General features: G+C 43.8%; 1 protein-coding gene across 1 annotated transcript in view; it reads right to left on the bottom strand.

The window, feature by feature from the left end:
* The window catches only part of LOC119164680 (uncharacterized), a 97,081-nt gene extending 74,873 nt beyond the window's left edge, over window positions 1–22,208 (bottom strand). The window contains exons 1-4 of the mRNA XM_037416898.2: window positions 22,062–22,208; window positions 10,586–10,820; window positions 7,772–8,099; window positions 4,702–4,837 (exon numbers count right to left, since the gene is read on the bottom strand). Of these exons, the coding sequence (XP_037272795.2) occupies window positions 4,702–4,837; window positions 7,772–8,099; window positions 10,586–10,817 (696 nt within the window). The 5' untranslated portion in view covers window positions 10,818–10,820; window positions 22,062–22,208. The remainder of the gene's footprint in view (window positions 1–4,701; window positions 4,838–7,771; window positions 8,100–10,585; window positions 10,821–22,061) is intronic.
* Between the last annotated feature and the right edge of the window lie 3,461 nt (window positions 22,209–25,669).

The raw sequence follows: 25,669 nt of genomic DNA, 5'->3' as shown, positions 1-25,669 counted from the left end.
ATAGATGCTACAGATTGCCGCAAGCTACGAAAACTGACCATGCCGCTTGATAAGATGTTCTTGCGTTCAGTGAATGGATAACTTATTAGGCCTATAGCCGCCTGCACTGTGCGACTCGCCATCGTGGAATAATTGATTGATTGATTGATTGATTGATTTATTGATTGATATGTGGGGTTTAACATTCCAAAACCATCATAGATGCCGTAATGGAAGGCTCTGGAAGTTTTGACCACCTGGGGTTCTTTAACGTGTGCCCAAATCTGAGAACACGGACCTACAATATTTCCGCCTCCATCTGAAATGCAGCCGCTGCAGCCGGGATTCGATCTCGCAACCAGCGGGTCAGCAGCCGAGTACCTAAGCCACTAGACTACCGCGGCGGGGCTTACCATCGCGGAGGATCACTGCAATATTCAGTGTATTGTCCTTTCCTCCTGCTCTCATATGATACTTGGCTGGAATGTCCTATCGCGTAATTACGCCGTTATATATTGTGCCCGTTCCGAACTTGAACTGCTCCCATTCTTCGACCAGCTATACGACCACACGCATCAAGCCACACACAAGCTAGTAGTCAAAGAAGACCCTGACATCTAAATCAGCATCTGTTTTGCGTCCTGTGTTCTCGGAACGAATGTGTGATGAAGTAGCACTCTGAGCCTACAAGCCTCTTTCTAAGTCGCAAGCCACTTCTCCCTTACTCAGCGCAATCAATTTCAAATGAAGCCAGTGCTCTCTGCCTCACCAAGGCTGAATTGAACTACAGTGTCACTGAGAAGAAATGTTTGGCAATCGTTTGGGCACTTGTCAAGTTCCTCCCATACCTTTATAAACGTACTTTTGATGTAACGGACCACCACGCAATATGCTGGTTGTCTTCACTGGAAGATCTATCGGGTCGCCTCGACCGTAGGGCTTTTCAGCTTCAAAAATACGACATCCACGTTGTATACCATTCCAGCCGTAAGCATACCGATGCTGATGCACTGTCAAGGTCCCCACTATTTTCTGACATTGCATTAATTACCTCAGGCCACACGTTGTCAGCTCTTTACGTGGACACGATCTGCTCTGCACAACGCAATGATCCACGGATGGCTTCGCTTCCTGATGTGTTATCCGAGGCACCGACACTTCCGACCACTCGAAGCCTTCACCGCCAGGCTCCGCACTTCAGTATTTGAGATGTCCTTTTATACAGGCGCTACTATTGAGCAGATAGCAGGAAATTACTACGAGTCATTCCCCAAGCGCTTCGCTCTGCAATCTGCATGTCGTTTCATTCCGACCCGCGATGTGCTCACACCGGTGTTTTTAAAACCTATGAGCACCTACGAAAAAGGTATTACTGGCGTGGAATGCGTACCTTCATCCGCCAGTTCATTCGCGGCTGCCACAAATGTCAATGGTGGAAAAACCCGCCAAATCCTTCGACAGATTCATTGCAACCACTTCCATGCACAGACCACCCATTCGACTGCGTAAGAATTTACCTGTACGGACCACTGCCATTGACAACAGCGGTCTTACCGATGAGCTATCATGCTTTGGACTATCTTGCACGGTATGCTGAAACTGCTGCTCTTCCCACAGCGACAGAACAAGACGTCGCATCTTTCATCCTCAATCGCTTTTTGCTTCGTCATGGCCCTCCTCGTGAACTCCTCAGTGGCCGTGGGCGTGTAGTCCTCTCCGAAGTAATCCAAGCACTTTTTCAACAGTGCAATATTCTACACCAGAGGACTCTAGCCTACCACCCACAGTCGAACGGTTTGACTAGGCAGTTTAGTCGCACTCTGGGTGACATGCTGGCGACCCATGTCACTTCTGATCGAACAAACTGGGACCTCATTCTTCGATTTGTGACATATGCATATAACACCGCTACGCAAGTCACTACCGGGCTTTCCCATTTTTTTCCCTTTACGGTCGCCACCCATCCCACACCATCGACACTTTGCTGCCGTTCGGGCCAGATCCCTCTGAATGCGCACCTGTCACGTCACGAAGAATAATGTCACAAGCTGACCCAGCGGCTTACTACAGCCGACCAACAGCGCCAGAAGGAGACCCGCAACGATAACCATCGTTCTGCATCCATGTTCGTTCCTGGAGCACTGGCATGATTGCATGTACCACCCTGCGCACCTGGTGTATCGCCCAAGCTACTTTCCAATTATAACCCCTACCACGTGGCAGAGCGTACATCACCTGTAAACTACGCCATTGAACCTCTTACGCCACCGAGTGACCATTGGCGGCGTGGACGTGACATCGTTCACGTAGACCATCTCAAGCCCTATTTCAACCCGCTTGTGCCCACCTGCTAGATTGCCAGGATGAATAAATCTTTTTCACCGGGGTAAGTATAATGAAGAAGAAAGACATTGATATTATGGGCAAAACTATCATCACGAGAAGAAGGCACGAGATCAGCGCTTGAGCACCCTAACCATCATCATCATCATAATCTTGGTCCGCCTGCGTTCTTGTTCGAACTACCACCCGCTTGTTCGGCTCGTTCACTAAACCCCTTTACACATGTACGAGTACAACTGACGAACACAGCTCTTTTAGAAAAAAGACGCAATCGACTCATGAAGGTGGCAGAGTGAGGAGCGGGTGGAGTGAGCGTTGGCTGCGTTCGCGACGAAGAGAGGTAGTGTGCGGTGCTTGTGCTCCCGCTGCACTGCTGAGCGGAAGCACACCTGTTTTGCTAGGCGCGACTGCTTAGCGCAAGAAGCTCAGCCAAGAACAGGGAAGTGTAGAAAAACCGAAAAAAAAAACGCGAGGCCTGCGCGCACAATGCAACAGAGTAGAGCTGGAACAGTGGCATTTCTAGAGCCCATTGTAAATTCTCATGGCACTGCTGAGAGCACATACTCAAGGTACCCATTGCTTCATAAACCTATTTTTGTCAAGGTGGGAAGTCCCAAGTAGGTTACTCACCAATCCGCAGAAAATAGTGGTACCCGCTAAAAATTTCCGAGGCATTATGTTTACTTTCATGATTCGGTGGCTGATGACAATGATAAAACTGGCACTTTAATGGGTTCGAAAACCTAAACAACCCGGTTGTTACGCGGTTCGCATTGTTTGTTTGCTGCCTCGCTCTTTCTCTGTGATATCATGCTATACTAAATCTTTTAACGTGATTCCTTTTGACACACAGCGATGCCAGCTCCGGATGGTTTTGAATCAACTTGACCCCGGACCATTTTGTGTGCAGAAGATACTAGGACCTTGGGCATCTGCCTCAGTTGCGCAGAAGGCAACTAAAGCACTGCTACTTTACCTAAAGTCAACAAACCTGGGCGACCGCCTGCAGACTGTGTGTGCTCCCCAAGTGTGCTCGTGATTGTGTGTACCTTCTCATCTCTCTGCAACCTCTTTTCTCCCCTTTATTCCTTCCCCAGTGCAGGGTAGCAAACCGTAAGTGCGTCTGGTTAACCTCCCTGCCTTTCCTTGCATCTTTACTTCTCTCTCTTTTGCGAAATGTAGTCTTTAGAGCATCATTTTGCGAAGGAGTTTTAAGGGCTGGCATCGATATGGTAGAATATTGGGCTGCTACGGGCAGGGCCCGGTTTTGAGCCTCATACCATCCTGAATATTTATTAATTTCTTTTTAACTTATTTCGCACAATAGTGGTTATGGAAACCAGTGGCTGACAGCTACGGCAAAAAAAAACGGTTGCGACTTCATAGCACCTTCCAGATAGAAAATTTTGTGCGTACAACAGAAATTTTAAACTAGAAGAATAATAAATTATGGGTTATACAAATCGGAGCACTCCATAGGATTGTCTCTGGGCAGTGAGCGACACAGTGGTAATGTGTGTGAATTCCGCAAGAGTGCAACAGTCAACAGAACATGAACATTGGCATGCATTGATGTTTTATATGGTTGTATCAATGAGTACAAAATCTAGCGTATATGCTGTTCCCCTCAAGAAAGACAGTAGCTTGAACAAACTGTTTTCGTCACCGTCAACGATCTAGCGATGTTAACCAGTTCAAAAGCTGAAGACCTACATATTCAAAGCATCACCTCTTTGTAAATAAGCCAGACGCAGCAAGAGCAAATACGCATATAGACATGTGGCGGCCTGTACGTGGACGTCGGCTTGCGTTTGCTCTGTCTTCAGTATGAACCACACGCGTAGGCGTGTGCAGGGTACGACATTCGTTATGTCAAACGTTTTTCATAGAGCCTTCTACTTGGTGAAGTCAAAGTATGCGACAAAATTAGCAGCCCCCCCCCCCGCCCAGCACATGTTCAGTCGTTGCATTTCACTACCTTAATCTTTTAGGCTCACCAGTGCAAGTCGCTCAATGAAGTTCCAAACTATTCGTTTTTTTCTAATAAACATAACCAAAATGCAGCAATAAATAAAACCACAAGCGCGTCGGAAGGCTGCGAGCAGGAACACTGCAAGTCCGTATACTACTGCTTCCTACGGTCGCTAAACAATCGCAACGCCAGAGTAATGCCAAGTTAACTTTAGTAAACAAAGCGTTAACTTGCGATCGATTCTCCTGATTAGTCGTCGCCTCACGACATTCACATGCCTCTTTCAAGCGGCAAGCCGTGAATCTCGATCTCTTGCCCTTCTGACGCGTGCAGCATGACTGGCATGCTTTTGCCGCTCACGTGGCGAAGCCGTTATACGCAAACCGTCGGGTACGTGCACTGCTTACCGTGCCAGAATAGTGGGCGTCATTGGCACGGTACTCCAAGTACTCCAACTCATGAGAGAATGTCTTGATGGCGTGCCAGACCATTACAGGTTCGAGATCGTTGCTCATCAGGTCCAGCACGATGCGCACGACGCACCTGCAGAATCAAAGCAGAGAATAGGAAGTTCATACGTGAACCTTTACTTATTGAGAAGAAAATATATTACACCAACGACTAGACTCACCATCACAGCAGAAGGCCGCGCAAGCGCTACTGGGCTTTTTGTAAACTACTCGACTAGACTCATCATCACAGCAGAAGGTCGTACAAACGCGACTGAGTTTTTTACGAACTACTGGCTTGTGTGAAACACAATAATTGAATTGATTTTGTGAGTGCGTGCTTCTCTGTTTTGCTCTAATTGAATAAAAATGCCTTTCTTGTATATGGGGACCTTCAACGACAAATTTTTTGTCTGTCTGCCTGTCTCTGGATTTGTCTGTTTGTCCGCCGTAGCGACACCGCAAACAGCACCAATCGATACTTCAAACGGCCAACCCCATCCGCAGCGCCCACCAATAATCCTCAAGTTACAACGTTCATACATGTGCGATTGTCAATTAAAAAGCAACTATTGCGCATATGCGAGGCACAATAACAACACGTCGATGTTTTGCATGTGTGCTTTCATGCTAAAGAAGGCACAAAAAAGTAATTCTAAGGACCGCTGCGTTTATCACACTGCGCTGGCAGCGCAACGTGGTGCTCGAAAGGGCAAGTGTTTTCTAACGCTTTGCTAAGACGACAGGGTAGTGGCACCTGCCCGTTGCTTTGCGTTCTACACCTTATCACCTTTGAGACAGGCGCGCATCTTTCTCCGTCAGCACGCAAGCCTTCCTTCGTTTTCAAAGATAACTGCCAGATGGCACTCGTGTCCAACGTGCCTCGACGCGCTCGTTTGCGTTGGCTGCGCGGATCGAGACTCTCTAGCGTAGCGCTTCAAGAATACAATTCACTGATTTTCACGAGCATAACACCAAATAAATGTTTTATTCACTCTCTCCACACGCAAGACTATCGTCTTTCGACGACATTTGCAGTGAAACATGTAGATACGTGGCCAATTTTTTTTATCTCTCTCTTTCTTTCAACCCCCTGCCTTCCAACACCATTGCAGGGTAGCATACCGGATCCTAGCATCTGGTTAACCTCCTTGCATTTCTTTTTTTTTGTCTCTCTCTCTGTCTCCCTCTATTTAAGGAGTATAGTAGGCTAAACACGTAGAAATCATATTTGAAATTTCGGCCCTCAAATATCCCCTGCAATCTGAGCAAGAAACATGTGGAAGCCCAACATGAAGCGGCTGTTTCAAGTGGTTAAAATGCCGTGCCAAATAAAGCTACTGTATATGCAGTAACTTTATTACTGCATATACAGTAATACGGTTACTGCATATACAGTATATTACTGCATATACAGTAGTACGGTTGCATATGCAGTAACTCTTTACACTTACTTTATATGCTACCTAAACGTAGCGTATGCAGTAACTAGCACCGAAGCGCCCTCTGGCGTAAGCCATTTGTCTACGTAAAAATTCATCTTTCTTCAATTGCGTTTATTCTCATTTTTTTTCAACTTAATGGTATCTTTTCTAAAAAAATACTCAGTCAATTTTTATGAATCTTCATATGCGTGAGGTACCACAAATGTTTTTTCTCACACTTGATGAGAAATGTATTATTTTCTAGTTCAGCTGTAACCTGCTAGTCTCTGAAATAAGACAACCGAATACTATTACATTTATTTCAGTAGTTGCAAAGATAACACATATTGAATAAGTGAAGCCCCTCTAAATTTTTAAAGTGGGTCATAGGAAGGACTGGCCACCCAAGCATTAAAAAAGGGTGTTCCTTGAATACCCAGTGCCATTTTTTGTCAGTACATCAAATTATATGGGAACTCTTGAAGCCGATTTTATTTTAATATGCTATATCTGACATATACCCTTTACTCTTCCACGCCCCCTTAACTAGGTCACCTGAACCCGCGAAATAGTTTGTGAGATCAGGAACTTCGTACAATCAAAAATTGGCAGATTCACATACAGTGGGGATTGATGATGTGCGAAGCACGAATAAGAAAGGTTGATATGTCACTTTAAAATCAGCACAATATTACGAGGTGGAGATGGGCAGGGTCCGACAGCAAGTTATATTTTCACAGACTTTTCTTTCTTCATATTTACATTACAATTTGGTCAAATCTTCCCCTACATTTTCCTTGGCATTATTATCTGTTAGATATCATTACTATTGTGTAGAACACAGAAAAACGAGCCGTAAGTAAACACTTCTTTTCTTAACGTACATATATATATATATATATATATATATATATATATATATATATATATATATATATATATATGCATGTGCGTGTGCGTGCGTGTGCGTGCGTGCGTGTCGTGAACTGATCATGGTTTTATGGTTTTGAGACGCATGCGAGCCTAACTTATGTCGCGCTTGTTTTCAATTTGTTCGGGTTCATGTTTTACAGTACTCTTGGCTATAAATACATTTAGTGGACATGCTTGCGTTTCCTGCTTATTGAATACGCATCATGTGAACCTACAAGCGACCTTACAGTGCCCGCAACTACCATGCTGGTATCAAAGTGGCCTGATTATCTTAGGCAAGTTGTATAGCAATTGCTGTGATAAACACGAAACAAACCTAAAATTAACGCAATTGATTTAGCGTTTCAATGCACCGGTGTTGTACACAACGATTCACTCTCGGGCAGACATGGCAGCCGCTTGGCACTGCCACTCGCGGCGACATCAGCGAGAGCTCGTCAACGCTTCGATGTTCCCTTTAAAAATGTATCGCTGTGTATTTTTGCACGCATAATACCAACGTGTGAAGACACTCACCGTTCATTTTCACTTTCCCATCTAGACACAAGTTTTATACTATGCTGTTCTTTTCGATGGATGGATAACAACGATGCGTTCAAACTCGTGTCTCTGTGACCACGACTGCCACGCCATGCATATCTACTGACAAACGAAATCATAGACGTGTTAACCTGTGTTGGCGGATCATCAAGTGCATTAGCAGAGAAGCTCGAAGCAAGTCGGGTAGTGGCACTGGCACCGCTATCGGCAGTGGCCCGCCATATCCCTGCAGGGTGAGCTCGCCCCACTTGTGTTCTCGCACCTCAAAGAAGGCCTTCGCGAGAATACGGTTCCAGGCATCGAGCTCGTCAATGAGCCAACAGCGTTTCTCGTCCCGCTGACAAGTGCAGGCACGTTCGTAGGGCAATCGGTCTGAACGGTCTTCGTCATCATCGTCGTCGTCAGGGTCATCACCTTTGGAAGTCTTGCGACCGCGACCCCTGCCGGCAAGGCGCCCCCCTGCATCGAGATAACCCGCGGGGTAGGAATAGCAAGCATTGAGCCATTTGTAACTCATGTTTCTAAGATTACAGAAGAATAAGTAGGGAGGAAAAAGTTGAAAAGCAGCGCAGAAGTAGACAACGGAAAACGCATACATAAAAAGACGCAAACAGAAGCATTGTAGTGATAATTTTTTGACGAAAGACCAAGCTTAGACAGGAGATTACGCACATATGCACTGACAAATAAAAACCACAAGAAGACCATACAAAAGCCACATGGATAAAATAACACAAAACACATGGTGCTGATAAAAATTGCTTTACAGGGGCCATATATTGGCTATATATGGAGGTATTGTCGCGTTTTTTTAGAGAATGCGTCTTTCTAGGTGGGCGTGTTTGGGGTCCTTTTGTGCACTGCTTTATTGGAAATAATGGCTCAGCCACTGCCCCGCCAGTATGTTTCAGCACTATTTTTTGTATTGCATATTTTGATTTTATAATTTTTTTCTTTTAATGTTCCTCTCTTGTTTTTTGTACGTAAGCGTGGCCATACTTGAAAAAAAAACATTACCTGATAGATGGTGCATGACCCTGTGTTGTCTCAGCTTTTTTTTGTCGGTCCCTGTCAGATCAGGAAGCTCATTTCAAAATGAAAACTTACTCGTACTAGACATCATGCATGGCGAAATTTAGAAATAATGAAGGACCACACCACGTTAACTCTGATCACCTGGGATCAAATACCTCATATATGTCAGCAAACGGGAGTTTCGTGCAACTTTATACGTGCTAATTTTTAAATGACGCATAGACCACTCACAAATATTCTGGGCACAATAATTACAGCTCAGAAGAGATAGCCGAACCATTTGTTATCTATATAGTACCGCTGACCTGTTTGTTACCTTTCTGCTTTTTGTTTATCGCGCATGTGATTGATTTTTTCTTTTTTGTGAGCTATATAATGCATCAAATTCTCGAGGCAGCTTGTGTTGTTCAGCTCACTTTGGGGTGATTTTGTCTGTTCCCTCCGAAATGCAATAAGTACATACGTTCGCGTTGGTCCTCCAAACCAGCATCCGCAAACTGAGCATAACAATACTGTAGGCGCACATATCACTCATTGGGCTAGTTGGTGCATTGCATAAGAATTGGAACTAATAAAATAACGAACGCAAAAAAAGATGAACGAGACAGAAAAGTGGCTAGACTAACAGCTGTTTGGTAGTCTAGCTGCTTTCCTGTCTTCTTCGTTTAATGTATTTGTAAATTTATTGGCTGGATTTTTTCAGTGTTTAGTGAATACATTATTCTTTGTAAATTGTTCAATTGTACTTCACAAATATCAAAACATTATGCTTAAAACGCAAAGAAAGATAACGCAAGAGTGAGCAAACACTAGAGCATTTGACCAGCGTGTTCTCTCTCGCGTGTTGTTTTGCTGTGCATCGCTGAAGGATGGGTATGGTCCAACTCACCCGGATTTCGGTTAAACGTCTAAAGAAATGCCCGAATTGCGCTGATGGCGAATTATTGGCTGCACCAAGAAAAAAATCAGTTACGTGGGTGCTCACTGATTTTCTCGATGAACAAGTCAATCCAGTAATAATTAAAGTGAAATGTACATCCCCCGTCAAACGCGAAAACTGACCGGAGTTTCCCAACTGAAGCAAAACAGATATGACGCCATCATCTCATCAAGATATACTTTATCATGTGACGTTACCATACAGGATCTTTGATTGGTAAAAGGCGGGATACCAACACCAGGCTTCACAGCATCACCTAAGATGTCTGGGTATTTTGGGGTACTGTGAAACCGCGTCAGGTGGAGAAAGGTGTAGGAAGTGGGGCTTAGAACACAGGGGCTTAGAAAAGAAAGTTGGCTTTCCGCATGAAGCCATTTCAGGGAAATACGCAAGGAACCTTGCGAGTTCTTTGTGCGTGTGTGCGTGCGTGTGCGTGCGCAAGAACACACTAAAACCCACCATCTTCATGTGCGACTGACAGTGGCCTTATACCCCCATCTCTTCATCCGAGAAAGGCTGTAAATCTATACAATTTTACGTACTAACGCTACGATTGTGAATGGTGACCGCGCCATTGCGATGACCCACTGCCGTGTCGGTTGTAAACGAACGCCGCTGTCCCTCGTTTGCGTCGCTTATCTGAGGCGCTTCACGTGCGGCATGGTCCGAGGATCGCACGAATTAACCGCGTTGTGGCCAAATATCGTTAAGATAACGAGATTGCAAGGAAGGAATGCAAAAGAGAGAATGCGGGGATGTCAACCAGGCAGTGGTCCGGTTGGTTACCCAACACCGGGGGAAAAGGGAGGGGGAATGGTAAGAGATGAAGAGATGAGTAAAGAAGATTCGACATCATCAAACAATGTACGAGTATATGCTGGCTGAGACTCTAGCACACGTCCGAATAATTCGAGTGAAAGATCATTTACTTCATGAAGGAAAACACTCGGAGAAGCAATACCCGACTTACCGCCAACGCGTTTCTTTAAACCGCCGAACACTGCGCCCCAAGCTCTCGAAACCGTGGAGCTTAATGAAGGCCTGGAGCGGCCGGCCCCAAGAGCGCGACGGAACACCTCGTTGAAGATGGCGGTGACTTCGTCCACTGTCGGATTAGTCCGCCTGCAGAGACTTTGCAGCAGGGCCATGTACCGCGGTGTCAGCACACCAGCACCTTGTCCTTGCTTAGATGAACTGGCCATCTTCTGTAAGCAAGGAAGTTGAGATCCCGTTATTATTCACTGCCAACCAATAACTTCATTTTAGTATGTTCTGAAAATTTACGTGGGATAAATGATAGCCTTCTTTCACGAGCTTCAGGAGTCAGATGCTCCATCCGCAGGTTTATATATGGAAGGGAGAAGTTTAGGGGTAAATGGAAGCTCGTGAAGGTGAAACATTCCTGGATACGGGTCGTCACTGGAGCCCACGTCTCAACAGGTCGACCTGTGTGCTTGGATGTTGCAAGTTTTCTTCAACTTGCAGCTTTATACCTTTATTACCCGATGTACACAATTCTTTACACCATTTCTTCTTGTTATTTGCATCATGTAAAGGCTATAGAAAAGAGTAAAGTATGTCATGCTTTGGATGAATTGAACCTCCTGAATAATAAGTGTGTCTTCATTTAACTTCATTTTGCAGTATACTGATACATATGATCACTTTTTTGAAAGCACTACCACTTTCGACGAGTCGTGCGACGTGCCGCTTTGTGCAAGCTGTGTCAAAAGCAGGATTTTTCGGTGCTCAAAATTGACATTACCAAAAGTGAGTTTGCACTGTATTCCTAGCTCGAGATTTGCTGCTGCCAAAAGTAAGCATCCATAATTTTAGGTTAAAGAATTATTTATTTACAGCTTAATCAGAGCGACTTACTATAACAGATGTATTCAACAATTATCTCATTATTCTGTGTGTTATAGAATATTGAGTGCCTTGAAGTATATAACGTAAAGGTTTGACACATTTACCGACAGTTTTTCACAGGTGGCGTCTGAAAGTGTTAAGATGGCTCCGCTTGTAGAAACGTCGGCTGCAGTGACTCCCTGTATTCGACGTCATCCTTACTAATATATTACCATGCTACAAGTAGCTTGGCAATTCTTTCGTCGTTTTCTCGAACAAGCACAAGGCAGCTGGAAATGTCAAGGTATTATTCATGCAATGTCCGATCACGTCGTTCGCGTTGGCCACCAATCATTTAATGACTACTCACCCCAGAAGTATTTGGAAATATTTGCGTACACTGAAGGGAAAACACAAAGTGGCAAAGGGAGGCCTTGTACAGGACACGAAAAATTTTGCGCAACAAAGTACCAAATGGCGGAGCTGTGTAAAAGGAAGTTTTGAAGAGATAGTTTATACATAATACTGCGAGGAAGCAGCGCGTACGAGCGCTGTGTCTCAGCTAAGATTTATTCTGGGGCAAAACCAAAAAGAAAATCGAAGTGTACCACAAGAGTAAGGCGAAGATATGAAAAAATCTAATTACGAAATCTGAAAAAAACTAGCGCATTTTAACTTGTTAATTTATAGAAGTGATTTTGTAGCACATTTCAAGAATAGCAGAAGCACACTTTAGCCATGTGTAGATGTCTTCTTTAAGTATGGTTGGGAAAAGTTCCATTGTGATACTACCGGACCTATAGTTAAATCTCATATAATACAGGAGTACTAGTGACAGAGCAGAAATGTACTTATTCAAGGTGTGTTGACGTAAAATTTCTGGCGAGATGGCCTATAGATGTATTTCCGTGAACAAGCATGCATAAGCAAAATAAAAGCGGATAGAATTTCAAATGAATTTCAATGTTCACGTGCCGATTTATACTCGCAGTATTGACATCCGCAAATGTGAACCCATGGGCACCCGCCTACTTGTCTCGCGTCACCATGATGCTGTCAATTCAAATTACGATGATGCCGTAGCCGCCACTTTCCCTTTGCTGCGTTTGCTTCAGCAGACTACTTTTCGGTAGCTGCTCGCGACTCCGTTGTCTGGGCGTGCAGGAGTTTTTTGTTTGGCGACGCTGTTGTCCCATTTCCTCATCGTTCCTATTCTTGTGAAAGTGTGTTACACTTCTCTGTGCTGACGTGGTTAAGCGTTGCACACGCTAGGTAGTGATAGTTGCCACTGGCGGCTTGTTTTTGAAGCTCTCTCAAACAAAAACTGGAACTGATTTGTAATACAGAACCCGTAATTGTCTGTCACGCACTACAGTCAACGGTGTGCCGTGCCGAGACTAGCAGACTCCCAGCAACATATCGCACAAAAAAAACAAAGAAGCGAGGCTAAAACTTCGTTGTGAGTACACTTTTGACATCTTGTCACCTCTGGACAAGATTCAAAGCATCGTTCAAAGTAAAAAAAAACAGCAACACTCGTACGCAGTTCTACATCGGCTACATGTCAGACGTCGGATAAACCACAGTGCTAAAGTTCAAGAACACTAGACTAGACAGTGCTAAAATTTAGTAAACTAGCAAATCCAGTATAAACAGGTTACGCGATTTTTCAGGGCTCAGTAATTACTTTGTTTTTTTGTTATTTGTGCTCAAAATGCACTAGTAACCCATATCGCAATATCAATAAATCAAGGTTTAAAGGAAAAGAAAAATAATATCTTTTCTCCTACATTTTTGTAATAATGAAAGACTGAAAATTTAAGGACTAGTTTTTTGTTCATACACCTTGGCACAACAGCAATAAACAATAACAGACAATAAAGCCAAGTATAGACAAGTTATTGTAGTCAGTCATGTAGGTTGGAACCTGAACTTGGCAACGTTTAACGCTGGAACCTTATCTAGTAAGGGAAGTCTAGCTGTACTATTCGAGGAGCTAGAGGGTGTTAAATGGGATATAATAGGGCTCAGTGAGGTTAGGAGGACAGATGAGGCCTATACGGTGCTACAGGATGGGCACGTCCTTTGCTATCGGGGCTTGGCAGAGAGAAGAGAACTGGGAGTGGGGTACCTAATTCACAGAAACATAGCTGGCGACATAGAGGAATACTATAGCATTAATAAAAGGGTGGTAGGTATCGTAATTAAACTGAATAAAAGATACAAGATGAAGGTAGTACAGGCTAACGCGCCTACATCCAGCCATGATGACGCTTCAGTTGAAAGCTTCTATAAAGACGTGGAATCGGCAATGAGTAAGGTAAAAACACAGTATACTATAGTAATGGGCGACTTTAATGCAAAAGTAGGGAAGAAGCAGGCTGGAGACCACGCAGTAGGAGATTATGGCATTGGTACTAGAAACGCCAGAGGAGAGCTGCTAGTAGAATTCGCAGAACGCAATATTTTCCGATTTTTAATACCTTCTACCGAAAACGAGAAAGCCGCAAGTGGACATGGAAGAGCCCTAATGGCGAAAATGAAAACGAAATAGACTTTGTAATGAGTGCACACCCAGGAATCGTGCAGTATGTGGAAGTGGTTGGCAAGGTACGATGCAGTGACCATAGAATGGTACGGTCTCGAATTCGCCTAGACTTGAAGGAACGACAGAAACTAATACGCAAGAAGCCAATCAATGAGCTAGCACTTAGAGAAAAAGTACAGGAATTCAGAGTGTCGCTGCAAAACAGGTACTCTGCTCTTAGTGAGGAAACCAACCTTAGCGTAGATACAATGAATGATAATCTGACGAGTATCATTACGGAGTGTGCAGTGGAAGTTGGAGGCAGGGTAGTTAGACAGGACACTGACAAGCTTTCTCAAGAAACGAAGAACCTAATTAAGAAGCGTCAAATCATCAAAGTGTCAAGTACAATAGACAAAATAGAACTGGCAGAGCTTACGAAGTTGATTAATAGACGTAAGGTATGCGATGTAAGAAAGTATAACGTGGAGAGAATTGAACACGCTCTGAAAAACGGAGGAAGCGTTAAAGCAGTGAAGAGGAAACTTGGGATAGGCAAAAATCGGCTGTATGCACTAAGGGACAAAGAAGGCAAAATAACTACCAATATAGATAGGATAGTTAAAATAGCGGAGGAGTTTTACAGAGATCTGTACACTAGCCGAGACAACCACGACCATAATACTATAAGAACTTGCAGTAACCCAGATGACACCCCACCAGTAATGATAGAAGAAGTCAGAAAAGCTTTGGAGAGCATGCAAAGAGGCAAAGCTGCTGGTGAGGATCAGGTAACATCAGATCTGCTGAAAGATGCAGGACAGATTGTGTTAGACAAACTAGCCACCCTGTTTACGAGGTGTCTCCTGACGGGAAGAGTGTGAGAGTCTTGGAAGAACGCTAACATCATCCTAATACATAAGAAAGGAGATGACAAGGACTTGAAGATGTACAGGCCTATCAGTTTGCTCTCTGTAGTATGCAAGCTATTTACAAAGGTAATTGCTAACAGAGTAAAGAAAACATTAGAATTCAATCAACCAAAGGAACAAGCTGGATTTCGAACAGGCCACTCAATAATTGACCACATTCGTGCTATCAATCAGGTAATAGACAAATGCTCAGAGTATAACCAACCACTATACATAGCCTTCATAGATTACGAGAAGGCGTTTGATTCAGTAGAAATATCAGCCGTCATGCAGACACTGCGGAATCAGGGCGTAGATGAAGTATATATAAACATTCTGGAAGAAATCTACAGGGGATCAACTGCTACCATGGTGCTTCATAAAGAAAGCAACAGAATACCAATCAAGAAGGGTGTAAGGCAGGGGGACACAATCTCCCCAGTGCTATTTACCGCGTGCTTACAGGAGGTTTTCAGAAGCCTAGAATGGGAACAGTTAGAGATAAGAGTTAATGGAGAATACCTTACTGACCTGCACTTCGTCGATGACATTGCATTGCTGAGTAACTCAGGGGACAAATTGCAATTCATGATTACGGAGTTAGACAAGGACAGCAGAAAGGTGGGTCTTAAAATTAATCTGCAGAAAACAAAAGTAGTGTACAACAACCTCGGAAAGGAGCAGTGCTTCGAGATAGGTAATAGCGCACTTGAAGCTGTAAAAGACTGTCTACTTAGGGCAGGTCATAACCGCGGAGCCGAACCACGAGATTGAAGTAACTAGAAGAATAAGAATGGGGTGGAGCACATTTGGCAAGCACTCTCAAATTATGACAGGTAGATTGCCACTATCCCTCAAGAGAAAGGTATATACCAGCTGTATCTTGCCGGTACTTAGCTACGGAGCAGAAACCTGGAGACTTACAAAGAGGGTTCAGCTTAAATTGAGGACGACGCAGCGAGCAATGGAAAGAAAAATGGGAGGTGTAAACTTAAGAGACAAGAATAGAGCAGAGTGGATTAGGGAACAAACGGGGGTTAAGGATATCATAGCTGAAATCAAGAAGAAGAAATGGACATGGGCTGGGCATGTAGCGTGTAGACAGGATAACCGCTGGTCGTTAAGGGCAACTATCTGGATTCCCAGAGAAGGCAAGCGGGTTAGGGGAAGACAGAAGGTTATGTGGGAAGATGAGATTAAGAAGTTTTTGGGTATGAATTGGCAGCACCAAGCACAGGACCGGGTTAACTGGCGGAACATGGGAGAGGCCTTTGTCCTGCAGTGGACGTAGTCAGGCTGATGATGATGATGATGATGATGTTGATGTAGGCTGGGAACAAGATTATTGAGAATAAAATGTTTAATGAAGACGTCGGTGTTTGGCGGGACATGAGAGAGGCCTTTGCCCTACTGTGGGCGCAGTCAGGCTGATGAGTTATTGTTACCACACAAGGAATTTGCGAATATAGCTTTTCCGTGTCATATTACTCAGTACATTACGTAAACTTTTGTGCACGTCTGACGTAAGTAGGGCTGTTCCCATTTTTTTAATGACAATAGTCTTTCTTGGGGACCTTCGACGGAAAAATTTTTGTCTCCGTCCGTCCGTCTGTCCGTCCGTCCGTCCGTCCGTCCGTCCGTCTGCTTTATCAAACGGCACCAAATGACCGACCCCATCCGCAGCGCCCACCAATATTGCTCAAGACTCAGCGTTCGTTGTGGTGCGATTGTCAGTTAAAAAGCAATTATTGCGCATATCTGAGGCGCCATAACAACACGTCAATTTTTTGTATCTGCTTTTATACTAGAAGATGCACACACAAGTAATTATAAGGACTGTAGCGTTTATCGCGCGGCGCTGACTGTGGGACGCGATGCTCAAAAAGGTAAGCGTTTCCAACCCTTTGCTAAAACAACACGGTGGTGGTACCGGCACGTCGCGTTGCGTTCTACACCTGATTACCTCCGAGACAGGCGAGCATCTTTCTCCGCGGGCACGCACGCCTTCGTTTTCGAAGATAGCTGGCAGATGGTACTCGTGTGTAACGTGCCTCGATATGCTAGTTCACCTCCGCTACACGCTCGAGGCACTCTGACGCAGCGCCTCCAGAATACCATTCACTGATTTTCTTGCGCAGGACACCAAATAAACGTTTTGTTCACTCTCTTCAGACACAAGACTATCGTCTTTCGACTACGTTTCCAGTGTAACATGCAGATTCGGGGCCATGTTTTTTCTTTAGCAATTATTAGGGCAAAGTTTTCATCTCACGTACTCTTGATTTGCGTTTCTGTGTTTCCGAAATTGCCCTTGCACAGAATGATTTTTTCGCTTTCCGATCCAGTAATTGCTTTAAATGTTTTATGAGACTAAGGTAACAGTTATGGGCAGATGCAGTAAAAAAATGTGCTCTAAAGGTTCAGCCTATATGCGAACATAGGCTGATATAGAAAATTTTATGCTTTTAAGCAGTGATCAATACAGGTAGTCTAAGTGCAAAGGAAAAGTAATGTGACAGTAAAAATTTCCTAGAGGCGTCCGGTTCACACAAGAGTCCCGCGCTCACTAGACGATATACAGCAGAACGCTCGCCTGTCGGTACAGCATAAAAAAAAAAAGAGTCGCGCTTACTTCGGGTCTCTTCTATCGGGATTTTAGCACCTGAACAGTTCAGGCACTTGCAACGTGTTCTTTGAACATTAAGAAGAACGCAAAATTTCAGGAAGGATGCTGACGATCGCGATCGTACAACTTTTTGTGGTGAAAGAAAAAGAAGAAAAGAAAGGAAGAAGTAAATCTCACTTTTTTCTCACATGCCACCAGATCTCCTAGGAGACAAGACAAGACAAGACTTTGCCTCACTGCGCCGAATAATTCTTGAAAGAACGATTGGTATGCTCGGATTGCCAGTCAATACATCCACCCTATTATCGTTTGGAGCCAGTCAGTTGGGTGTGGGCCGCAGTGCTATTCTGTCAGCGCTACATAAATTCATTCAGGCAACCGGAAGGATACGCTGCTAGTGGTACTGCCAGATATATCCGATTCTTTCTCCCCCTTCCTCATTCTTGTTAATTTGTTTTATATATACTGGTTTATCGCATTCTTCTGAAAGTTTTCACGTTTTTTCAAAGGAACATTATTATTGTTCCTATCTAATTTCTCTTTATTTTTTTTAGCAAGCGTTGTAAAAATGATCTATTATGAGGTACAGTGTGGCCAATCCCCCATGTGGGTATGAGCCAAGATCTCTTAGGAGACAAGACAAGACAAGAAAAGGCTGAATTGCATGATCTTAAGCAGATGGTTTCTCTCCTGTCGTGTGCGATGCTCAGGCTCACGCTTTCTTTCCTTCTTTCACCCCGTATATATTTGTCATGTTGCCACCAAATAAACAGTTGCGAGTTCGTTCTCGTCTGTGTCCTTGCTTTCATTCTTCGTGTTCAAACAGCGTGTGCCATATGTCGACTATGTAGAACGAAGTAGCCCCTACTTTCGCCTTTCTATCAATTTACTTCTTTTCACATTTGTCTGATTTCTAAAATAAAAATAAAGGCTAGCTTAACGTTGGACATGGGTGCTTTGTAGGGCCACACTCAAGTGTTCGTGAGCTCTGGTGTATTCTTTAGGTCAATTTTGGGTTTCGTCACCCTTCAAAACCTAATTTCCGAGGGCACGTGTAATAACGTGCATAGTTGAGACCTAATGCACCAGAAGCCGCAAGAATGCAAGCTACTTACAAGAGCATGTGGTTGTTCAGTGAACGCATTCGCTTGGTTTTCGTTTTATAAACTGGTAGTTATATGACCCTCATTTGAAGTAGATTTGTGCTGTGGTATCGTACGTTTAATATATAGCTCTTAGATGGAAGTACAATAGTAGGTTTTTGAAAGTAATATTTCGAAATGTGGTCTTCCAAAAACTAAAGAAAATGCTGTACAAGAAGTGCAGGGTCACTGGTTGTTTGTGTGGCTGAAAATACCAGTTTTCTTTGTTTGTCGAACAACAAAATTTTCCAGGCAGTCCAAGCAGCCGAGGTGCCAAAAAGTAGCGGATGTGCGCAACTGACACTATGACTACTTGCATTTTACTAATTTCTCGAAAAGGTGCACCTTAGGCGCAGAGTTGAAAACGTTGCTTCAGTCTCTAAGTAGGCACACCTACAGGAATGAACTCGAGATTTCGCATGAATGGCTGCATGATTTGGATCGTTACCGCGGAGTACTCGGTATCACTTGTTTTGTCGCATGAAGTCCACGCAAAAAGGGCAGACCTAATGCTTATCTCTCACTAATATATTGAATACTAGTGATAAAGTGGAAGTCGTAAAGAATCTTTAAAAAGCGGCGTTTACGTACACCATCGGCATATAGCTCCAACGGAGCGCGTCACGCATATCTTTTTATGAGCACTCTGAATTTCAACGTCAGCAATATGTAAACATCCTATTAAGTCATGACCAACGCAGAAATCCATACCTAATCAGCAGCTGGCCGTGTTCATATTACGTAGCGACACATAGCTCACGACAACCTCATAACTATATGTGAGGGGGGAAGCCTAGCCCCCCTCCTTTCCAAAATTCGATTGGTGCTAGGGGGGTGTTTTACTGAGGACAAATAATCACCATCCATGGGTATTTTTCAAGACTTTCAACTAGTGGATGGCCCGCGAAAAAGTGGCTGGCTACGAGCCTGGCTCATAATTATAAAACATAGCCGTGAGAAGAAAACCATGCAGTGCGGCAGCGCACAAAGTGAAAATCTAGCAGACTAAAGAAAAGGAATTCATTGAAGGAACAGAAGTGCCATTAACAGGAACTTCACTTTCAAAAGGCCTCACTGGCCCTGCCTTGCATGATATATAGGTGAAAAAAAGGAAGGTTAAATCAATTAAAAACCTACGTTAATTGCGCTTAATGCATAATGGCGTTAAGAGTATTAATTGCATCGCATAACAAGGTACTAGCGGCATTCCTCTATAGCGTTTTAGATCCAGCCACGAGGCGGACGTGTTCTGATTGAAAGGTATGTAGCTCACCCATAAAAATTTCTAGCTCAGCGAATGAGCTAGAAGTGAGCTAGATCAGCGAATGAAGATCAGCAGTTTGCTCACTTCAATAAAAACGTAAATATGTTGGTTTAAATAGCCCTGAAACGTTTTGCAAGTAGCCCTAGAATAAATTTAGTAAAGGCGCTTATTGCCTCACGAAGTGGTCTTTACAAAAAAGTTTTAGAATTCGTTCTTGTGCGAGCGTAGTTGAACCTTTGTCACACGCTCGAATTGCTTTCTCTGTTCTCTGTCTTGACGAAAGCGCTGGAAGCCAAGCAAGCAAAGATGGAAAAGGGAAAGAAGATACGTCACGTCCACCCCTTGACATTGAGCGGTCTTTTCTCTTTTTCGAACCACCGGCTTATCAGTGCGATCACATGTGCGCGCGGACAGATCGAGGATTCTTGTGACGGCCCAGTAACTCATGAACATGGTGCACTCGAATCAGCTAATGGCGTGATATTGGTTTCTGACAAATTGATTTTGAGCATTTAGAATCATTTATGGAGAACAGAGGACTGAGAATTTACTGTTATTCGACTCCACGTGCTGCGCCTTAATATTTCATTTGCGTGGGCTCGGGAGCCTCGACCAGCAATCGGCAGCGTTTTCAGACTATGCTCAAATAGCATGCAAAACCCCTTAATGTCGCGTGAACTCTGCTTATACGAACTAAGATAAGCAAAAGGACCCGCCAATAATACAGAACATCGTCACAGGTGATAAATGTGCACAGAGACTCATCCGAGAGCCTTCTCAACAACGACAATTCAATCAGGTTCAACTTATTGTAAAGTGACGAAAAGAAGCATTACGAAGGAAGTCCTGAAAATGCTACAGACTAACTTAGCATGCCGATATAGTTCAATATTCGCCACAGTTGAATAGGCGTACAATCTACCCAACGCAACGAGGACGAATACAGGCCGTAATGAAAAAATACAATGTATTCTACCAATGTCGAGAATTGTCCCTAACGAAGCACATGCTAGGCAACCGTTACCATTCAGTAATCCTGCATGCGGGGCTTACGGAGTTCTGGGTTGTCACATCGACGCCACTTGCCCCAGTCTTCTGGTGATCTACACAGCTAATGACGGTGAGGCACAAAATCACAGTGGTGGTTATACAAAATGCCTCATCTGGGCAATTTGTGCGTACCACAGTTCTGCAGCGAATGAGCGAACTCCCCTTACGAGTGTAGCATGTATCAAATTACATGGGAGACCGTGGGACAATGATGGTGCCACAATAGAATAAGCTTTGCTGCAAGGAAACAAGCGTCTGTGCTTTCTAGACAAGCTTTACTCTAACGCGACGTTTCGTTGACGTCGGCGACCTAACTGGCATTGTACAGCAGCGTCTTTTTTTTTATCCTGAACCCGCAAGCATTGACCGCTGAGTCTGTAGGCGCCTGTTCCTGGCGTCCTGGTGTCCAGTTCGTAGAACAGCCTAACAGAAGACAGATGCATAGGACTGTTCATCACAGACAGACACGTATTCCCGTTCACTTTGCGATGTGCTCCGATAGACGCCGCTTATCGAATTGGTGGGCGACACTTGCGCGTTCAGGTTAAAAATGGGCGGCTGTACTACGTGAGATCATATCAAGTGAAATATGCTTGCTAGATATAAACATCGTAAAAAGAATGACCCATTTTTCGTAGAGCGGAGCTTCTATAGCATAGTTTACAAAAAGTGCGAGCTCCTACGAAGTATACATTCGCGAGCATGAATCATCTGTTGGACACTATAGATTGTTACACAAAATAGTTTCAAAAGCAACAGCACAAACATCATTCTATAAATTTGTTTCCTATCCGAACCATTTTATAGCAGCTGGTAATACCAGAAACTATAGCCGTGACCTTGGAACAGGCTTACGCCGGGAACACAAGAGTGTGAAAACGTTTCGATATGAGCGAATAAGCACGTCGCTCAAGCCGGGAGGACGTGCTAGACGGCAGCCGCTTAGCAATGCTTAAGTCTTCCACCACATGAATGAAAATGTTAAGTGAATCGTTTTCTCTTTCACATATGGTTCTTTGAATACATCGGTTCTCCATCCCCGCGTCACATGGCGAGTCTTCATAACCACAAGGCTTACCTTGAATTTTGGGCGAAGGCCCGACGAAGCCCGACTCCGCACAGCCCCGAAAGAACACCTGGTATGTAGAACTTCCAGCAGTGATGTATGCTGCTGAAGAAGAAAAAAGAACTAGATGTTGGGCGGTGGTCGACTATTATTTTGACGCCCCCGTGACGTCACCTCGCATTTGATTTCGAGGTGGTCTATGATTTACTGCGATCATCAGTGACAGCGAGATCACCATGCGAGGTGGAACCAACTTCAGCATGCGCAGTGAGCATGATATCTTTTTTTGGTCAGCGCTCTCGATAATGCATCATCTTCAGCGAAACATTTAAACCTGGCGAACGGTTCGATAACTACGTAAGTGCCAACGTGCTCTGAAGCTTAATGTCAATGTGCGAATAGTTAGCTCATAGTATTTAAAGAAAAATTATGGTTGACCACGTGCACTCGATGCATCCGTGATTTAATGCAGTGGGAAGATCGGCCGGATCTGAGAATGATTTAAGCCTAAAATATTTCGGCGAAGCCTGACAATCAGAATAACGGGATGCTTCAATCAGAATAACGGGAAGCTGGTGGGTTCTCAAATAGACTCAAGGTATAAAGCTTCTGTGGCTGTTCAGCGCATAGCAGTGCCAGTGAGACACTTTAAAGCTAAAATGCCTACTTTAGCAAGGGTGAGGAATGGCCTGGATATAAGCTATATATCACGTCACCATGACAGTTATTTTCTGATTCGAGTTGACTTGTAAGGCTGAATATAGTTGTCTATTGTACTACGGAGGCGGAATGGTTTCATCGGCCGGCTGACTTATGACGTCAATCTCAAGCTCAAACTGAGTGCTCTTCCTGTTTCGAGCATTCTTACGGTTGACTTCGTTTTGCTTCAGTTCTTCGATCTTTGCGCACATATCCTGCAGTAAGACGATCACAACTAGCCCAAGAAGTTCTTTTAGCATGGCACTGTTTTGTACGATGCTTAAAAGGGCCCTGAAACACTTTTTTGAGTAACTATAAAATTAATTCAGCGAAAGAACTTATCGCCTCACAAATTCAACGCCGCAAAAACTAAGAATCCGTCCAGTATGAGCGGAGTTACAAAGATTTGTCACACCCTACAATCGCATTCTCTCTTCTCTCATCCCGACGAAAGGGCTGGAAGCTAAGCAGGGAGGGATGGCAGGCGCACAGAAAAACGTGACACGCGCCTCGTGACCTTGAGCACTTTTTTTTCGAATACGCGGCTTTCTCAGTGCGATCGTTCGCGCACGCGTGGACAAGTGACGGCCTCCCGTGGCGATCTCTGTAATGACCAAGTGCGCCATGTTCAAATCAGCCAATGGCTGACAGATGGGCATTGTACGAGTTATTTTTAGTCCTCTTCCATCATTTGTGGACTGAAAAGAAAGCAATTTCTAGCTTACTTTGATAATTTATTCTGAATTCTAGGCTGCATGCTGCGCTATAACATTTCACTCACGTGTTCTCGGGAGCCTCTACTACCGATCGGCACCGTTTTCTGACCAAGCTCAAAAAGTGTTGCAGGGCCTCATTAAAGGGCCGCTAAAGAAGAACACTGACTTGGTTTTTATTGATAAACTGCACTCTCGGAACTTTACTGGCATAAGCTTTACTATCATAAGTGAATTATTAGTGGAGAAAATTAAGCTCCAAAATATCTGCACGTGAAGTGCGAGGAATATAAAAGGATTTTTTTGTAATTTGGCGATATTGGCTCGATGAAATTTGCTTAACATTGACATGCAGATATATAGAATGTCCCACATAACTTGAATCCAAAAATTTCAAATTGAAAGGCACTTAGGAGGCGAATTGAACCAAGCGCATACTTCGCACTAGCCTGTAGGCACTTGGGATTTTTGTTTCTCCCCCTACTAATTTATTTGTTTAACTCTTAACTACTTAATTTACATTTATAGGCTGAAAACCCAAATTATGAACTCTAAGATGTAGATGTAGAACTGAATTGCTTCTGTGCGATTCATGTAGCGCTGTTATATTTTTCGCGTTGCAAACAAAGCCTATAGCAGCACTATATCAGTGCGCTCGTGGTTCGTGACACGGCTTTTTTTTTTAATTTCGCGGCTTTCTTTATAACATGGAAAAAATAACAGCGCGAAACGTATCGTACCGAAAAAAAGTTTAGTCAGTGGTTTCTGAAAGTGCTCTACATCTCAGTGTTCATATTTTTGGTTTCCGGCCCGTAATAAAAAAGCAGGTAATTAAGGAATAATAATAATTAGTATGGGGAGAAATAAAAAATAGCCTGAGTACCTACAGGCTAGTGCGAGTAGTGTGCGTTTGGTTCAATTCACCACTGAAGTGTTCATTTTCAGATTCTTGGTTCAAGTTATGTGGGACACCCTGTATAAGGCACCAAAAGATGACAATGAACTTCATTTTTATCGATAAGAAGCTACGTAGGACCCGGTACACGAACTCTTACATTCCTATGGTCGCTGCATCGGATCTTGCGAACTACTTCTACACCCTGTACAGCGCCTGGGTGTGCACACAAAATGAAGCTTATTACGGATGTGCAAGAAGTTAATCAGTGAGCTAGCGTGAAAGGGAAAGTACAGGAATACAGAGTCTTGCTTCAGAATAGACTCGAGGCTCTTAACAAGGTAATCGACGTTAGGATTGACACAATGAACGTATATCTTACTTGTATCATCAAAGAGTGTGCAATTGAAGTCGACGGTACGGTCACTAGAAAGGACACTGGAAATCTATCTCAGGAGGCCAGAAATCTCATTAAGAGACGACAAACCATAAAAACCTCAAATGCAACTGAAAATATATAGCTAGTGGTACATTCGAAGTTAATCAATAGGGGTAAGGTAGCTGAGATCAGAACGTATAACATCGAAAGAATTGAGAAGGCTTTAAAAAGCGGCAGAAGCCTGCAAAGGCAAACTTGTCCATAGGCAGAATTCGGATTTAGGCATTAAAGGACAAGGAAGGCAATGTCATAACCAATATGGATAGGATAGTTGAGGTGGTAAAGGAGTTCTACAGAGAGCTGTACAGAAGCCTGAACAACTAGGATGATACCGTAAGCAGTAATATTAGCCTGAAGGAATTCGACATCCTACCAGTAACGACAAGAAAAGTAAGGAAAACACTAGAAGGAATGCAACGACGCAAAGCTGCTGGTTAGGATACGGTAACAACATACCTACTGAAATATGGCGGAAAAACGAGTGTAACAACGCCAGTGCTACGATGAAATTTCCGCAATTAACCTCAGCTCGTTTCAAGTGAGGTATATTCGCGAAATCACTGCGAGGAAAGCGTGAGACGACACGACGACTGAGCGAGAACACATAAAAAAACCAATACAACAGCTGGGATACTCGGCCAAGCCTTTTGGAGGTATTTTGCGAGCCTTGATACTGCGTGGGTTTTTTGCAACTCTGCCTGGAACTTGGTACACAGGCGCAAAAAACAATCCACGCCCATATATGCGCATGTGAGCGATACGAATAAAAGTTTGAAAAGTTGGAACATAGTATTTCGAAAAAAAACCGCTCCTGAAAAAAGCAACTTAATAATGAAAATATGCTGTTTTATGTGTAAAAATGATGACTTAAATA

This window comes from Rhipicephalus microplus, chromosome 9 (assembly GCF_043290135.1).
Source record: "Rhipicephalus microplus isolate Deutch F79 chromosome 9, USDA_Rmic, whole genome shotgun sequence".
Classification (NCBI taxonomy): domain Eukaryota; kingdom Metazoa; phylum Arthropoda; class Arachnida; order Ixodida; family Ixodidae; genus Rhipicephalus; species Rhipicephalus microplus.
This window is presented reverse-complemented; position numbering and strand designations above follow the sequence as displayed.